General features: G+C 37.3%; 2 protein-coding genes across 3 annotated transcripts in view; one reads left to right on the top strand and one right to left on the bottom strand.

Moving 5' to 3' along the window:
* LOC110458588 (serum amyloid A-5 protein-like) overlaps positions 1 to 3,183 on the bottom strand; it is a 4,360-nt gene extending 1,177 nt beyond the window's left edge. Inside the window, exons 1-2 of the mRNA XM_021510357.1 lie at positions 3,008 to 3,183; positions 2,478 to 2,588 (exon numbers count right to left, since the gene is read on the bottom strand). Of these exons, the coding sequence (XP_021366032.1) occupies positions 2,478 to 2,588; positions 3,008 to 3,159 (263 nt within the window). The 5' untranslated portion in view covers positions 3,160 to 3,183. The remainder of the gene's footprint in view (positions 1 to 2,477; positions 2,589 to 3,007) is intronic.
* A 2,513-nt stretch (positions 3,184 to 5,696) lies between these two features.
* On the top strand, positions 5,697 to 11,696 carry LOC110458568 (electron transfer flavoprotein beta subunit lysine methyltransferase-like). Of its 2 annotated transcripts, none has more exons than XM_021510323.1 (4): positions 5,697 to 5,773; positions 7,191 to 7,837; positions 8,564 to 8,694; positions 11,294 to 11,696. In XM_021510323.1, exons 2-4 carry the CDS (start codon positions 7,506 to 7,508, stop codon positions 11,638 to 11,640), a joined length of 810 nt encoding a protein of 269 aa, XP_021365998.1. In that variant the 5' UTR covers positions 5,697 to 5,773; positions 7,191 to 7,505; the 3' UTR covers positions 11,641 to 11,696. The 2 variants fall into 2 exon arrangements, with proteins under 2 accessions (XP_021365998.1, XP_021365999.1); XM_021510324.1 differs by having other exon boundaries at positions 5,699 to 5,773; positions 7,196 to 7,837.
* The last annotated feature ends 7,452 nt before the right edge of the window (positions 11,697 to 19,148 follow it).

The following is a 19,148-nucleotide window of genomic DNA, read 5'->3' as shown; positions in this document are numbered from 1 at the left end:
TGCCCGCCCACCCGCCCGCCCGCTCACGTGATAACATAATACGTCCCCGTCTTCGACGGGCGTATAAAAATGGAAATGATATATCTGAAATGTTCAACTGTAACGTCGGGGTAAAACAAGGGGGAAATTTGTCGCCATTTTTATTTGCCATTTATCTTAATGATCTAAAAGATTTTCTTGAAGAAAACAGCGTTAATTGTTTACAAACAATAGAAACTTTAAGTGAAAATATTGGAATATATATTAAACTGTTTATAATTCTCTATGCAGATGATACTGTTATCATGTCTGAATCGGCGGAAGGACTCCAATCAGCTCTTAATACTTTTGAATTATATTGTAACAGCTGGAAGCTTGATGTAAATATTCAAAGAGAAAATGTCGAACACAGTTTCATTTTACAAAATGTAATGAAGAGATAGAGGTTCTTGAATCATTCTCCTATTTAGGAGTCTTAATGAGTTACAATGGAAGTTATTTCAAAGCAAAAATGAAATTGTTGGAACAGTCCAAAAAACCTGTTTGCTGTGTACAAGAAAATAAGAAATATTTCATTACCTGTAGACCTTCAATTATTTTTTTTTGATTCTCTTGTATTACCAATACTTCTCTATTCAGTAGAAGTATGGGGTTTTGAAAATTTAAGTGCTATTGAAAAACTACATTTACAATTCTGCAAGCGTATATTGGGTATTAAAAGAAGCACGCCAAACTACATGGTTTATATGTTGAAGTTAAAACCAGAGTAATTATGTTTTGGTATAAATTGATAACTAGCAATAGTCTGTCAAGCACTATGTATAACTTAATATTTAACTTACAAACAAATGGAATCATGGAGTTCAAATGGTTAAAGAATGTTCAAGATATATGTATAGAAACAGGTTTAAATTTTATCTGGGCATATCAAAAAACATGTACGTTTAATAGAGATTATTTGAAACTTGTTGTGAAACAAAGATTACAAGACCAGTTTATCCAAAAATGGTTTAACGATATCGAGAGCTTTTCAAGAGGACCTACCTATTCCAATTTTAAAACAAATTTTGAATTTGAAAATTACTTTGTGAAACTAAAGTCAAAAGAAAGACAAATTATTGTTAAGTTCAGAACTTCATATATACACTTACCTATAGAAACTGGAAGGTGGATTGGAATACCCAAAGAAAACAGAACTTGTAATCTATGTTTTAATGAAATTGGTGATGAATATCATTATCTATTTAAGTGCGAACATGTATCTGTTAAACAAATAAGACAACTATTTATTCCAAATTACTGCTATACTTACCCTAGCCTTATTAAAATGCGTGGACTATTTACTATATACAATGTAAAAGTTTTAAAAAATGTTAGCAAATTTCTAGAAAAACTTGAAAAGCTATTGAATGTACGTAATTAGTTTGTAGCCTTTGTGCCTTGTTATCCGCCATGTATATATATGAATATGATACATATTGACCTCTTGTTACATACTTTGTATGTCTGAGAGAAATAAAAATCTGAAATCCGGTATGTAACATCTAATTCCGTGGTAACATGTATGGTTATGCACATCATTTGCAATGAACCGGAGCAGGCACAGGGACCTTAGAACTTGTTACAGCTATACGTGGACCTAAACTAAGGTGTTCTGCGTAATTTTACATGTTTGGGGGGATAAGATCGACTTTCGGTATATTGTCATCATTGGGGTTGGCATTTTTACCGAAAGTTGATCCTAACCCCTAAAACGTGTAAAATTACTCAGAACAATATCGTTTAGGTTCAAATATAGCTGTAACAAATTCTCAGGTCCCTGTGGGAGCAGGCACAAACAACGCAAAATTGTTTTTTACATGTGTATAGAAAGAGCTAGCGGAAGTTCTTGAAAAATAAACTAAGATAATGGTCAGTTTACTTCAGTATATTTAACCATGGACTTAGATAATCAAATTCCGTGATTTAACTCCTACTTTCAAAGCCACGCATTATAGTTAGCATATGATCTGTGAAATTTGAGGATTCTTTAACTTGGTATTACTCACAAATGTACAGTAGATGTCACCATTCAAATACGATTTATGTAAATAAGTTCAAGAGAATACAGAAAACACTTTCGTGTACATTAAAATGTAAAGCCTAACGAAAAATAAACGGTGTGAACATTTCAGTGACGCATCAAATACCTTCCACGTTGCCGTTTTATCTTCAAATTGCACGGGTATGTACACCAATGAGTAGTCTAGGAGTTAAAGACATGGAACTTTAGACCATTGTCTTATATTTTTTTCAAAAGTTTCCACTCAATCTCATACTTGCTAAATTTGACTCTGAGATATGTGTGCCTGGTCCGAATCATCATTAAAGACACTCACACTAACTCGCACATCATCATCATCATCATATCATCATCATCATCATCATCATTTAACGGGTATAGATAGCATTGAAGATCACAGAACGAAAGCATGCGGTTAGGGGTTCAAATACCGTACCTGATGACCCTGGCGGCCCAGCGACCCCCTGGTCCATGCCGTGCGGCGTCGTAGTTTGCCCGGGCGTGAAAATACTTGTCCGAGTTCCTCCAGTTCGCCCGTCTCATGTCCCTGTTAATTACAAAGTTTAAAAACACTTCACTGATCAACATCATAACAGAAACGGTCAAAACTGAAAACGAAAATAGTCAAAGAGTCACAGATTTCCGAAATAATTGGTCAAAACAGAACTACAGTATTTTTAACTCATCTAAAGATTGGTAAATGTATATCTGGTCTAAAGATTGGTAAATGTATATCTGGTCTAAAGATTGGTAAATGGATATCGGTCTAAAGATTGGTAAATAGATATCGGTCTAAAGATTGGCAAATGGATATCAAGTATATACAAATTAGAAAATGGATATCACCTATAAACATGATTGATGAAATAATGAATATCGAATATATAAAGTGTGGTAAAAGGATATTCAAATCAATGTTTAAAAAAATATTTATGAAATTGATACCATATGACAACAAGGACCTACCTGTATCCCCTGTACATATCACGTGTTCCACGGTAGGCGTCTTGGACGAACCTAGCTCCCTTGGAAACAGAGGACAACCAGCCGTGGCTCTCGGTCATCAGACATGCCACTAGGATGACGGTGAAGACCAGCGATAACGTGGAGACCTTCATAATGGAAGTATTACACTAATTCCAATCTCGGACTCGTACTTTTATAGAGAAGGGAGCGTAAACTGTTCCTGGTTTGTCCTGTCTCATTGGTTCACGACTCAGAGCGCTGACCAATGGTACAATATTATAATAGTATACTTTGAGTGTTTTACTAAGAAAAGTACTTAAGTTTTGTAATATTTAGTGGGATTGATTGCTGAGGACATTCACAGGCACTAGAGTAGGATGGCAGTATGATGATCAAGTGGCTTGATGGTTAGTGATCTTATGTTCAGGAGGAAGTATGTGGCTACAGTAGAATATACACCTCCATCTTAGTATAACTGCATAGAGTATTGCCACTGCTACTACATGCCATGTGTGTGTGTGTGTCGCGAGCGGAGTTACTTAATTCCTTTTTCTAGTTTTTTTTTTAAAGAAAAGTAATAAATGGTCTTAAAATTTTACCTGGATTTGTTTTATATATAACTGATAAAAACGCCTGGTATTTGACAAAAGTTATTTTAGTACTGTTCGTAAATTGAGGTTGATGTCGGGAAATGCTCGTAAATAATACGTGCGGTTTATATTTGAAAACAAAATGGTGAAAATATCACTTCGTTGCATATATGCCATGAGTTTCCATTCTCGAAAATGTGTGAATTTGTGAACAAAACGTTTGATAATTGTATAAATCTGCATATATATAGCACAGTGACATTTGCTGGCAATCAATGAATGGTTGTCGTTACAATCCCGTTTGTTTCGGTTGTTTTGTAGGCTGCGTTATTAATTTTGAATTTCAGTGTTTAACGGCTTCGTGAATTTTGACCAATTTAGTCTGGAGCATCCTTAGGCTAAGCCGGAAGGGGACTCAATTTTATACAAACATAGGATGCCCCCACAAGTCCCAAATCTGGGGAAATTTCACTTTGAAAAAGAAATCATTCTTCTAAAAACAATGTATTCAAAATGTAGTTTATATATATATATAATGCAGGTGTGTTGTGCAGGATAAATCCGCTATCCATGTTTATCTGAGACACGCCCTTTATTTTTATGATCAGGCCATTTCTACTGTACTCTGCTACCACAGAGGGACGGAGCCGAATATGGGAAATAGAGGGAAATTGTTTTATAATTCATTCTTCCTTAGTATAACTGGATGTATTTTAACCAAAGTTGCTCTCGAACATCCTTGGATTTAATTTTGTATAAATGGAGGGCTTGTCCCGAGGGGCGGGGCTCAAAATCCTTCTCCTTCTGTACCTATGGAAGGATTTAAACCAAATTCGTTCTATTGCATTTTCTTTTTACTTAGAACAAACAGTGTGATAAGCTTTTCTTGTAACAAGAGAAGCGTGGCGTTAGCTAACTGTTTGATCATACGACCTCTCCGTCGGTAGGCCGCCACACCACCAACTACTATATATATGTACATGACATTCCATATTCCCACTGCTTTATGGTAATATACCACTTCCAAAGTTTCAACGAATTCAAGTTTGTATAGGTAGTAAGCACGAGAGGGAATAACATTTTTGATAGCATTGTATATAATGTACATGTAAGTGATATCATCCGACCAAGTTTGTTTCGATTTAGTCAGATATATATATTTGTTATTTGACTGAAAATTTAATTGTGTTAATTCGATACCAATTGTTTGTGACCGCAGATTTCTAAGTATATCATCGCGTATCGGGACGTCGACCACAACCACACACAACATATCTACTGTACTTCACCGGAAAATTAATCATTTGTAGCGTTTGTTATGACCCATTGTTTTGCGTTGTTAAAATCTTATGTAATAAACCACAACTAATTATAACCCTTTCCGGAGTTTGTCGTCTGACGTGTTATTGAAATTCCATAACCGTTTATCACTGCAATGTTGATAGAAGCATCACCAAACTGTCAAATTTTCAATGCCTGTGATTTTCGCATTGGTAAGTGCTGTCATGAAATGTTGTGAAATAAAGGTGATTAACGATTCTGTTTTGTTCCTATTGTTTTGTAAGCCGCGGTAACACGGAATTATATTAAATTTGCCATCTTCTGGCCTGGTTGTCGTTACAGTCCCGTTTTGGTAAACCTAATTAAGGACATACGGTTTCGGTTGTTTTATATGCGGTGTCATTTTGAATTTCAGTGTTTACATCTGATCTGGTTTTGGTTGTTTTGAAAGCACTACTGATAGAAAAACTTAGAGTATGTAAAATATAGGGCTCTGGGTTTGCCTTAATTTTAGTACTAGTATAATACCCGCCTCCCTCTGTCTCGGCCGGTTCTGATGAAGCAATTATATAACAATTGTTTCGTTGTTAGAAGCTACGCTATCACAGCTAACGTTAGTTAGGCCTACGTTACATGTTAGGCCTAGCCCGAGTTTCCATATCTACAGTATCTGTCAACTGAAATGTCAACTCGGGCTGCGTACATGTACGTGCTTGATAGCACAGTTTCTTCGGTTTGAATGTCACATAAGCATTCATCCTTCTTAAAACCAATAAAAAGTTATCATGTTGTTGTTTAGAAACGAGACATTTTCCGGATTATTTTTGCCGAGCCGTCTCGACAACTGTTGTTCTAATTAGTACTTCCGCGAAAACGTCCCAAGCTGTCAGTAAAGGTAATAACCGTATAGTATCGAATGTTAAAATGGAGTGACATTGTCCAATACCATGTTTATAGATCTACGAAATCATTTGTCTTCCAAGCTTCACAGTCTACCCTAAATATATATATATGTCATGTCACTGTCAGAACTGCACAGGGACTTGATAATTAAGAAAATTGACCATTTGCAAGATTTGTTCTAGGTTAACCAATATACACAATCCACGGGTTTGTCATTTTCTGTAACTATTAATCTAAACACATAAGCCGTCTTTGAAAATAGAAAGAATACTCCACACACCTCAGAATATATTAAGAAATATTAGCTATTTCCAGGTCCCTGTGAATCATGGGGTCACTTGTACCCGAACACTCCCCAAACAGCTCGCTTCAACTAAGGGGGGCCCGCACTGTGACTTGGGTGAAAAGTTTGAAAAACCGTTGAATTTGACCAAAGTATCAAAAAAAATCAAAAAAATCTTAGTCTTAGAATGTCAATTTAGATTTTAATTTACAATTCACATTTCCAAGTTGCCAAATATAATTAGTTATAAAAAAATAAGTAAACATTTAATAAACATTGTTCTGTATTAAAAAATGTATATAAAGAACAGAAGTTCACTCAGGTGGGTTCAAAAGGTATCGGAATTGTGATATCTGAATTAAGTGTCAACAGCTAGATTACTGGATCCCTGCAGGCACATAAGCGGCAGAGGAAAAAAGAACTTAACATTTGATTGGTTTCTATCTAGTCCATCCATGTGTAACGTACAGGAAAGAGAGTTAGTGACTGCTTCCACAGCAGGGATCAAATACGCGATCACCAACTTCCTAGTTGGACAATCTACCACTGAGCTAAAGGGAAATTCCCTCCAGCTCGAAGCAAGGAGATGACTGTATTCATGTACAATTAAAACCTGACACACATGTACATGTTATACTCACCCTGGTTGAGGTCAGTGGTAGTAGAGAAAACGTATATTTCGGGGGGACCAGATCTCTATTCAAATATACAGTTGTATAAAAAAATGTGAAGTTAATATAAGAAGATGCTGTATATGGAGAAAATAAATTATTCATTAAAAATTAATTAAAAAAATAAAATCTTTTAACAACTGTTGAAATGTTTAAAAGTAAAAAAAAATCCCATTGCATTCATAGGCTAATTCCCGGTTCTGTAGATCCATTGATAGAACTGTGAGCATTAATACAATAATTAGGCTGGACAGGGAAAAGTGAATGGATCCTAATTTGATAGATATCAGCTGATTCAAAATGTATGATAATCTGTCTTATATATGAAAATATACAAATGACATCTGTGTATATAAATGTACCTAAAAATATTATCACTGGTTTTGATAAATGAATAATAGATATGATTGATTTCATATTTAGATATGATTTTTTTTAATTTTCATGACAACAAGTGTAGAAGACTACCAAGGTACATACATCCTAGTGATGACCCTGTCTGCGTCTCTGCCTGCTGATCAGGGTAAAATGTACAAGCGATGACATCATCTGCGTCTTTGCCTGTAAAGGGATAAACATCCTTCCTAGTGATGATGTTGTCTGCATCTTTGCCTGTTGCCTCTTGGAGGTTCCTTTGACACCATTGGAGTTGTGTGCCTTGTGGACTAGCTAGTGAGGATGTTGTCTGCGTCTTTGCCTGTTGGAGATTACTTTTACACCATTGGAGTTGTGTGCCTTGTGGACTAGCTAGAATTCATCCATTCGGAGTAATGATAACTATGAAGCCTTCTTCATGTATATTAAGCTTGTGTTCAAGACTAGTGAGGACCAAAACCAGGAAATCTGATCACTTCAAGATGCAAATGACATTCAGTTGTTTATACATGGAAAAACACCATTTCTCTTACTCAATGAAATCTCCAAAATCTACACATCATCTTATAAGGGAAATGACTGAGGTGTCTCGAGATCATTTGTCCCCAGAGATTGGCCTTCACCTTGTTACTCCAAACTGTCCCTTATGGCACAGCAGAGGAGATCAATGTCCACTCCCTGATCCTTTCTGGGCATTTTATTGGCCAGGAGGACAGGCCCTTACCAGGTAAATATGTCGTCATTGTTTGTGGGGATATCATCATATGTTGGGGAGAGGCAGACACTTGCAACATGTCATCATTGGTCAGGGGTGGAAGTGACACACCCTTTGTCATCATTGGTCGGAGGGTGGGGCAGGGGTGTAAGTGACACACCCTTTGTCATCATTGGTCAGAGGTTGGGGGGCAGGGGTGGAAGTGACACACCCTTTGTCATCATTGGTCGGAGGGTGGGGGCAGGGGTGAGGGTGACACACCCTTTGTCATCATTGGTCGGAGGGTGGGGCAGGGGTGGGGGTGACACACCCTTTGTCATCATTGGTCGGAGGGTTTGGGGCAGTGGTGAGGGTGACGCACCCTTTGTCATCATTGGTCGGGGGTGGAAATGACACACCCTTTGTCATCATTGGTTGGAGGGAGGAGGTCACAGATACTTGTAATACCACAAATGTAATCATTGGTGAGGGGAACACACCCTTTGAGGTTAGGGTCGGGGTTGGAGTGACACACCCTTTGTCATAATTGATTGGAGGGAGCCTGAGGAGGGCGCAGAAACTTGTAATACCAGGTATGTAATCAGTGATGAGGATGACACCCTTTGTCATCACTGGTTGATGGTGGGGGGTAGCAAATACTTGTTATATGTATTCATTGGTCAGGGGGATACACCCTTTACTGGTAATACTTATAATCATTGGTCAGGAGCAGTAGATATAACTCTCAGTTTATTGTAGGTTTATCCTCGACAATGCTGACCTGTTCTGTGGTAGGACAGTGGTGGATGTAGGATGTGGGTGTGGAGCTTCCTCAATAGCCTGTCGGATGGTTGGTGCATCTCACGTGATAGCAAATGACATTGACACAGGTGAGCCGATACCAAACCTGTAAAAGTTGTACGTTGACACAGGTAAGCCGATACCAAACCTGTAAAAGTTGTACATTGACACAGGTGAGCCGATACCAAACCTGTAAAAGTTGTACATTCATCTTGCTGAGGCAGTCAGGGATATTTATTTTCAGTTGTGCGACACATTTCATGGGATTTCCACTGCATCAGGAAAAAACATAGCCAATTAATCTAGATTCTCTTCAATCACGAGTAGCAGATTGTAAAAAGTTACTGGTAATTAACTCCCAGGAAAAGCTATTCACACAAACTTAATTCTTGTTTTGTTTTGATAAAAAGGCTATACATGTATTAATGTCACTTAAGACCAGGATGTGGCATTTTAAATGTGATATGGCACAAAGGCAGAAGACACCTTGTTTCCTGGTGTGAACAGATGATTGATTAAATATACATTAACTTATATATATAGGTGATGGTATGACAAGATTAACTAGAAATGAAATTGTCACCGATCTTATTCAACATGATTAGGAAAATACTTTTGTAAGGAAAGCGTAACATTTCATACTAGTATCATCCTCGATATCCAGGGTTTACACTCACTTGCATTCTCTACACCCCTGTCATAGCAAAAATGAAGGCACACGGCTAGCTATTTGATTGGTGTCAGGTAAAAAAAACCCAGACCAATCACTAGGCTGATACTTGTCCTTTGAAGATTACAAAGGAGCGACGCCCGACTTTAAAGCCTGTAAGTTTTTACCATTATGTGACCGCGAGATTGTTTTGATGTACATCAAAGGACCAAACTAGTAATCTCGTCTCATCCACAAGGTGCAATCTCCACGCAGAGTTACGGTCCTTGCACTCCCTGTAATGTGTGTGTGTGATTGAAAATGTGATTGAAAAGGAATGACAACTCTGGGTAGAGATTGCCACAAGGTGCTGCACATTGAGCCTTCGATTTTGCTATGACATATTCCAGGGAGCAAAAATGAGCATATAACCCTTGGATATCGAGGTTGTATTAGTATATAAATGATGGCTATTATTTTTCCAATTTTGGTAAACAAGATATTTATTTATACAGAGAGTTGATATTGTTTTTAACATGAACAGAAGTATTATTGAAAGTGACAAAAAACAATAAAACCACCTTATTCAATATCTAGCATACAGATTTAAAACTAAAAAGTATTTGAAACTAGCACCTCTGACTCTAAACAAGGAAAATAGGCACCAACCTACAGCCCTTGGGGGTAGGGCTGGCTCAAAATTTTCAAAGTATCAAACTGTCAACTCAGGGTTATAATTCCAACCAAGTGATTAACATGTAATATTCAAAGTATCATTTGCCATTATAAACCATAATAAATTTTGCCCCCCCCCCCTCCTTCCCCAGGGGGTAAACGTGAGAATCTAGGGTCATAAACATTAGGACCCTTCCATCTATGAAGAGTGTTTGATTCTACCATACCTGGGTCTTTGAGAAGAAGATTTTTGAAATTTCAGTCAATTCAACCCTTTTTGGCCCCACCCATCAGCCCCGGGAGGTCAGTCAGGGCTGATATGTGCATACCATCAAACTGCTATCCAATACTGATAATGCTAACCCAAATTGAATTACTTCCAATGGAAATTAAACAAATGTTGGCCCAAAATGTGATTTCCCTATATAATCTATAGTAAAGTGTATCCCCTCCCCAGGGGGAAACGTGAGACCCCAGGGTCATGAAAATTACAATTTTGGTAAAGCACCTTAAGACCCTTCCATCTATGAAGAGTATTTGATTCTACCGTATCTGGGTCTTGAGAAGAAGATTTTTGATATTTTAGTCAACTTGACCCTTTTTGGCCCCGCCTCTTAGGCCCCTGGGGGCTGGGGACCAAATCGGCCATGGAAGGTTTCTGCAAAATTTCATTGAAATTGGTTCAGGGGTTTTGGAGAAGAAGTCGAAAATGTAAATTGTTTACGGATGGATGCCGCCGGACAAAAGGCGATCACAATAGGTCACTTGAGACTTTGTCTCAGGTGACCTAAAAATCCAATTCATTTTGAATATGATCCTTCTAGTTCTTGAGAAATTCATTACATAGTAACAGCATGCTATTCTATTTAGCTTTTTAAAGCTCAATCATTGGGTGATTATAGCAAGTATTACTGATGCAGTGAATAATTCTTCCTGGCCATTTTATGCTAAATTTCAGTTTAAACAATATAATTGGCCTAAGGAGGAATCAGATTGAAACAAGACCTGCGATAATTGCTATACGCACATTGTTAAAATGTTGTTACATTACATGTACATGTTTTACAGTTTGTGTAAGTCTGTAACATAGCTGCTGAAACCTTACCAAAATCTTAAAAATAAAAATGTCCAAATGAAGTAGAATGAGTTATATGTTAAATAAATTAAAAAGAAAGGAAAAAAACATAAATCAATCTGTGGCTAGTTCTAGCTAACAATGGGTTTTTTCATAGTTTGTCACCAATGGTGTGCTTTGTCGTATCATGTCTGTTTTGTTTCACTGAATACATATAATAATGTGACCCTTTAACATCAGAAGTGCCTATATGTTAGCTATAAACTGATAACTTCTGTATGTGTTTCAGTGGCAGCAGATGCAATATCATTAAATGCGGACTTGAACAGGGTTTCTTTAACTACAGTAACCACCAATCTCATTGGTAGCCATAACAACAGATGGGACATAGTGTTGCTAGGAGATATGTTCTATGACATGGAATTTGCAGAGACCATCACAAAGTGGGTGATCTCCCTTCACAGTCACGGTGTTAGTGTGTTTATAGGAGACCCAGGCCGACTACCCTTGGTCCAACATCCACTTAAAGCTGATTTAAAGATGGTGGCAGAATATCCTCTTCCTGAAAACTGTCTGAAGGAAAACAATGGCCTGTCTTCTGGGTTTGTTTGGAAATATGAACAGGAAGTTATATGAAAATTGTGTCATTTTACTTAATTGTTATTTTTGTTAAATAAATTGAAACATTTTACAAATTATATGATTTAAGTTGGATTCTTTTAAAATGTAATTATTGAAACATTGAACTACGTTCAGGTGACAGCTGTAGGCAATATGAATGCCAGCTGTGTAACGGCCAGGTTAAACCACACAAACCATACTAGCACATCAAGTTTATTTCCATTTCTACTATAGTTGCTCCGGTGAATGAACAGCAGAGGTTTTGGTTAAACTCTGTATTTAGTGTTATGCTGAGTACTGGTAGTTTCTAGACTATCAATGTCAAGGGAACAAAATGAAATGAGGTCAATGCAAAGTTCAAATCAGATCAAGTTTTCAACAATATATAAAATGTTTGCTTACCTAGAGAATAATCTCCATATTACTGATGATATTATGACAAAGATTGCCATTCACAGAAGACGTAGTATCCTTGTGTATACGTGCAGACTTCTTTCCACGGACAAGGTCACGAAACTATAAATCAATAAATTTGATATCTTACTGATTATGAACATACCTTAAATATTAGTTCAAAGACATGTGTGTTGCACATACAGTTTAACAGTACTAATGTGCTTCTGGTTCAGCATTACAAGTGGAGGTCACATGAAAACTAGGTTATTTTAACAAGAGGAACATAGGGCCTGTATTGCTCACCTGGATATTTAAGCAATCATAACAAGATATATGATAAACATGTATATAAAGGCAATACTGCAGACCAACATACTACTGCTATTACCCTAGGCCTCGTCATTATTCAGGTGAGGATTGGAAAAGGTTTTAAATACAGTTCATCCTTGTGACTTTGACAGTACATCAGTCATTTATTTTGGGTTACTGTATAGCACTCCATCCCAGCATGTTACTGGTCACATGTCATTAGCCCGGACCTCCTAGTCATTCAGAAGATTTTTTTTTTTTAACCACATTTGACCCTTTTGGCATTGAAAGTACTTGTAGGTCAAGATTACTATTTGGGGAAACCTTTCTGCATTCCTTTTCAGCACGACCCTATGCATCTTGGCTATTTATAATAAGTTCTATAAAGGTTTTTTTTCACTCATTTGATCATTTTGACCTTTAGAATGGATCAATGTCATTTATAAGTAGAATATCTATGGCACTCCATCCAAGCAATTGCTACTGGCCATTTAGATGTTTAAACCCTTTTGACCCAATGACTTTGAACGTACAATTGTAGGAACTTCATAGCAATCTATCCCAGCATGCTACATGTTAAATACCACTACCCTCGTTCTTTTGGGTAATCAGAAGTTATATTTAAGTCTTTTACCACATTTGACCCTTTTGACCTTGAAGTTGCTAGGTCAAGGGCATTTAATCAAAGTTTATAGCACTCCATTCGAGCATGCTTCTTGTTAAATATATCATCAGCCTGGGGTTCCTGGGCAATCATCAAAAGTTGTTTGAATATGTGTTTTTGTCTTGCCTGTGATGGATGTCGCAAAGGCGAGGCATTGGTGAACATGTCACTTCTCTGGGTGTGGTGTCAACATTAGTTTCTGTGTCAAGCTCTGTTTCTTCTTAATTGTAATTAAGTGCTATGTCAATTAATTGTTATAAGACATCTTGATCAATGATTCTATTTGTCTTTAGCTGTGTGTTACGTGTACTATCTCATGAAAGAAGTTGAATCCTTAGACCTACACAACTTGCACCAGATACATCCTGGGCAGTACATCTGAACTCCAGCATCACTTGCTTTGTTGGTCCTAGTTATTACGTCTCCTCATCGATGTTAAGTTTTCTTTACTTAGCTCTGTTTCTCCAGAGGTATAAGTGCAGCACCAACTAATGATATATTATATAAAGCTTCAGGTAACAGATATGACCAGATATGCTGGATGTAACATATTTTGTGTTTCATACAGAACTACATGTATTTCTTTATGAATAAGGGGCCAGAGACCCTGTATCAGTCACCTGGATCTTTATGCCCAGCAATGGTATATATGGCTATTGGTTGGGGATTGCAACCATTTCAAAGTTATGGCCCAGAAATGAAGTCCCTAGAGATAAAGCCAGACCTCAGGGTCAGTTCTTATATTTGACTGTTTATCTCTTTATGCCCATTACAAAGTATACCAGGTATATATTGGTTACAGGGTGGGGATCTCAACCGGTTTAAAGTTATCGCTCAGGAATAAAGTTCTATGCGGTGGAGCCAGACCTGAGTCAATTATAATATCATGACTGTACTCATCTCTTTATGCCTATCAAATGTGTTTATGAATGTGGGTTGGGGATCTTAACTGTTGCAAAGTTATAGCCCCAAAATTAAGTCCCTAGAGGCGAGGCCAGACCCAGGACTCAATACAAATATCACAATTGTGTTTGTCATTTGATGCCCAGCACATGGTACATATGTTTATGGGATGGGGATCTCAACCATTTCAAAGGGATGGGTTTAAATTCAGAGTGAATTGTTAAATCATGATTGTGTTGGTCTCTTGATGCTCAGCAAATTGTATACATGGTTATAGAGTGGAGATATCGATAATTTCAAAGTTAAAAAAAAATGTTGGCTCTCCCCTAAGCCCTTCAGCTGGTACAATTTTGAATCCTCAACCACCGAGGAATGAACCAGATATGGTAGCTATCTAGCAGTTTGTTCCAGAGAAGTCACTTAAAGCAATAAATTACCACTGTTTGGCCCTGCCCCTCATCCCCCCAGAAGGTCAGCTCCGGACCATTTGCACCATCTTAGAATGCTTCCAACTAAATATGGTTGATATCTTCTCTTAGTTCCAGATGAGAAGTCTCACAAAGCACTATGGCCAAATTACCCTATTTTGGTCCCACCTCTCAGCCCCTCTATTTGTACAATTGTGAATCCCCACCAACCAGGGATGCTGCCAGTCAAATTTGGTCAAATTTCAATCAGCGGTTTAGAAGAAGATGTTTAAAAAATCGCTGATGGACGAACAATGGAAACCATGGTACGGTATAAGCTTACATTGGTCATTCAGACCAGGTGAGCTAATAACAAGAGGCCCATGGGCCTTTATGGTCACCTGAGTGTTAAAACTGATGTTATCGATGTTGCCAAATGAAAAAGAAATAATTTTGTAACAAAGGCAACTTGAACTACATGTAATGCAAAGGTAGTGTGAAAGTTCTGGGTAGTATATGTACTATGTACAAATAGTGGTTCTGTCAGTCAGCTGAATTATGGTAAAGCACCTTAAGACCCTTCCATCTATGAAGAGTATTTGATTCTACCATATCTGGGTCTTGAGAGGAAGTTTTTTGAAATTTCAGTCAATTCAATCTTTTCCAGCCCTAACCATCAGCCCCTGGGGGTCAGTCAGGGCTGATTTGTGCATACCATCAAACTGCTATCCATTACTGATAATGCTAACCAAGCTTGAATTAATTCAAATGGAAATTAAACAAATGTTGGTCCAAAATGTGATTTCCCTATATAAACTATAGTAAAGTTTACCCCCTCCCTAGGGGGAAATGCAAGACCCCAGGGTCAAGAAATTCACAATTTTGGTAAAGCACCATAAGATCCTTCCATCTATGAAGAGTATTTGGATCTTGAGAAGAAGATTTTTGAAATTTTAGTCAATTTGACCCTTTTTGGCTCCGCCCTCCCCTGGCGACTGGGGACCATATAATTCACAATTTTGGTTGACCTTTGGCTATGAAAGGTTTCTGCAAAATTTCATTGAAATTGGTTCAGGGGTTTTGGAGAAGAAGTCAAAAATGTAAATTGTTAACAGACGGATGCCGCCAGACGAAAAAAAAGCGATCGCAATAGGTCACTTGAGTCTTTGTCTCAGGTGACCTAAAAATGCATACAAAAAACAACATTAGACTTGAAGAAAATCAATAATCTTTATTGAAAAAGAAAACAAATAATTAGAACACAATCCTATGTAGATCTATGATAGTTTCATTTAAAAAAGAGCTGACACTAATTTCTTTTGGCATTTATTTCTCTTCTGAGTTCTTTAAGCTCCAACATGACACAGGCATCGGATAGTACCTCATCACAGGTGTATATATATATTAATTACATCTACCTGCTATTACCAATACGGTGATACCTTTCACACTGTAAGAGATATCAGAGTAAGATATGTCAGTATGTGAAGTATTGTTCAATCAGAATGGTACTTTAATACAACTCACTGCATTAAAAGCTGAGATTTTCTGTTAGGTGCAGTAAAGACAGAATATTTGATCTTTGCTACATTCGTATGTATACAGCTGTACTGTCAAGTAAATCTGAGAAAATGATAGTCAAAAATGGTAAAATTGTGTTGAGTAGGCAATGAAAATGGCCTAAACGAAGCCTTTAAGCTTGTCATTAGAATAAGACGCTAAAAATTACACAAATAGGTTAATCCCAACATTCTTTTAATACAGTGACATTTTTCGTTGCTGTATATGTCCTTCAAAAGATGTAATAAATACCAGTAGGAAAATAAAAGGATTTTCAGTTGAATAGTGTTTATATTTCACGAGTATGGCAGAGTATGCCAGTATTTTCCACTCATGTTAATAACTTGCGAAAAATATTGTTATTCTGCCATACATGCGAAATAAATACGGTAATCAATTAAAAAAAAAGTTCTCTACAGAAACATCGTTGAACTCTCCAGTAATAAACATCATTTTAACAGAGATATACACTAATACATCCATATATATGTATAGCTGTGAACTACTTTAACCCATTCACCCCTAAAGTCACTTTTGAACCTTACCAAAAATACTGGGCAAGTCCAGTTTAAATATGTAGGGGTGTATGAGTTAACATAAATACAACATCTTTCCTGAGAACACTTGTATAAATTAAGACTAGTGGTATTACATGTAACTAAGAGTGTGATGATATCTTGCTGTATATATATGTACCGGTAGCTACTCTATGAATTGCACATTGTTTAGGAAGAATGAGGAAACAAAATACAAATATATAATAAACCATATTAGTACATAATAAGATTTAGTCAAGAAAATGAAAATGACATGCATAAAAAGCACTACAAATGTATGCTGATTGTTTTAAATAAATACAGGTGTTAGAGATATAAATATCATATACCCACTGAAAAAATATGAGTAGGGAAACTACAAAAAACAAAAGCCTTGTGGAGTATCTGTCATATCAGTAGCTTTTCCCATGAGGATCAGAATGAGCCCCATTGAAATCTTGTGATAAGGGAATATATGAACTGTTACTGCATTGGTTAAGCGATCCATTTGAGATGTCTGTCCCAAAATTACTGTTATGTATTAATATCAGAAGCCGATGGGACCATGGGTTGCTTTATTAACTGCCAAGATTTCGAGAAGCTAGGGGAGCAATGTTTGAATTAGAATCTAAACAAAAATTGTCACCTAAAAAGTGTCAATGAGCAAACTGACATGTATACAAAAAATGGTTTAAGTCTGCCTTACAGAAGTCGATTGTTTACAAAGTCTCAACCTACAGAGGCAAGTAAGCTCGTTTCAGTATAAATTTAGACATTATCAGTATCACCACTTAGTTAAGGCCATGACCCCCGCATTCTTATCAGGAAACGTTAAAAATAACCTGATGAAACATATGCAGTCAACCAGATTTGTTTTTGTGAACAAATCATGTCTCCCCTTAGCTTATATGACTACTTTGATTTGTGCTAATTTGAATTCTAACCTAGCGGTGAAGGTCGATGGTGTCCTATATATTCATATTGCATGTCACAACATCTGTTAGTAATGCAAGTATATCCACCAAGTTCCATCAAAGTATCCTCAGTGCTTAACTATTTCAGCCAACACAACTTTTCATTACAAAAGAAAGCTCTTATTTGACCATTGACCAATAGAGTGAAGGTCAATGTTCTCTGCACCTTCTTTGGCTGATGCCAAATATATATTCAAGTTTAAAAATTTTGACCCAACAAGATTTTGCTTGAAATTTTGCACTTATTTGACCTTTGACCTTGATGTCAAGTTCAAAAAGGCCCAATCACAGTGCACTGCACACCTTCAGTGGGTAATGTACTGTAGGTACAGGTTAAGATCCATCATAATATTTTTGGTGGTTTAGAAGTTTTAGTCTGGACAAGACTCTGCTGGGGCAGATAAACAGTGCCCCTATTTATTAGATGTAGTTATTTTATCTGTATAAATAAAGGTGCTTTTCCTCAGAGGAACTTTCATTTATACTAATTTAGATACCACTCTTGATCCAGGTTTACATAAAATTTTGTCAAAATCTCCTTTTCAGCTGTTGAGGTGTAGACTTTTACAAGATTTTTTTTGGATGCTGGGTCAATTTGACTTCTGTCGGGTGAGCATGAGCTAATAGTCTTTGCCATAGTAGATTACATGAACTATTTAAGAGTAGCAAAATCTGACATGGCCTTGTAAAAGCAATAATTCATATACATATATAGACATTTTAAAAAGTGAAATATGCTTCCATATTCTATAATCAACGTTATATATCACAGTGTCTTATGAGGTGTTAAATAGTGCATGGATGCTGTTAGGTAAGCAACAGTATTATAAATCAAGCTGAATCCGAGTATGATACATCATGCTATAGAAGATACAGGCCCACTATGTAACAAATCTAAGCCATTTACTTAGTTGTTTAACGGTTTGTACGATTACATTCTAAAGGCTCCTGTGTAACAAACATAAAACATGTACATGTCCCGGCATTGGAACATATCTTTTATAAAAGGCACGGTAGTCTATAGTGGTAGGATGCCAGGGTCGTGACCGAAGGTTGCGGGTGCAATTCACGGCACGGCACTGTGTTGTATCTTTGACACCTTACTCCGCTTGTTCCAGTCTACTCAGCTGTAAATGAGTACATGGTTGGGCAGTGCTAGAATTGTTGAATGCTAGCTTTGAGTGCCGAAATGGCAGCACCGGCTGTATGCTCCCCAGGGAGTTGAGAAAGATATTGGCTGGTTGTAAAGGCCCTATTAACCACGGATAATTATTTGTGAACCGCTTTGAGACAACCTACGAACTTGGTGGTGATAAAGCGGTATATATAAGAACCTTGAATTATTATTAGCTCACCTGGTCCAAAGGACCAAGGTGAGCTTATGCCATACCGTGGCGTCCGTCGTCCGTCCGTCAACAATTTCTTTAAACGACTTCTTCTTCTTAACCACTGATTGGAATTTAACTAAATTTGACTGGAAGCATCCTTAGGTGGTGGGGAATCAAAATTGTACAAATGGTGGGGCTGACCCCCCAGGGGGCTGAGGGGTGGGGCAAAAAGGGGGCAATTTGGCTATATTGCTTTAAGCGACTTCTTCTCTGGAACTAAGAGATGGATATCAACCATATTTGACTGGAAGCATCCCTAGGTGGTGGAGATTCAAAATTGTACAAATGGTTGGGCTGACCCCCCAGGGGGCTGAGGGGCGGGGCCAAAAAGGGGGCAATTTGGCTAGATTGCTATAAACGACTTCTTCTGTAGAACTATGCACTGG

The sequence above is a fragment of the Mizuhopecten yessoensis genome, unplaced genomic scaffold (assembly GCF_002113885.1).
Source record: "Mizuhopecten yessoensis strain PY_sf001 unplaced genomic scaffold, ASM211388v2 scaffold9651, whole genome shotgun sequence".
Lineage (NCBI taxonomy): Eukaryota > Metazoa > Mollusca > Bivalvia > Pectinida > Pectinidae > Mizuhopecten > Mizuhopecten yessoensis.
Note: the sequence above shows the minus strand (reverse complement) of the source record. Positions and strands in the feature narration are given on the sequence as shown.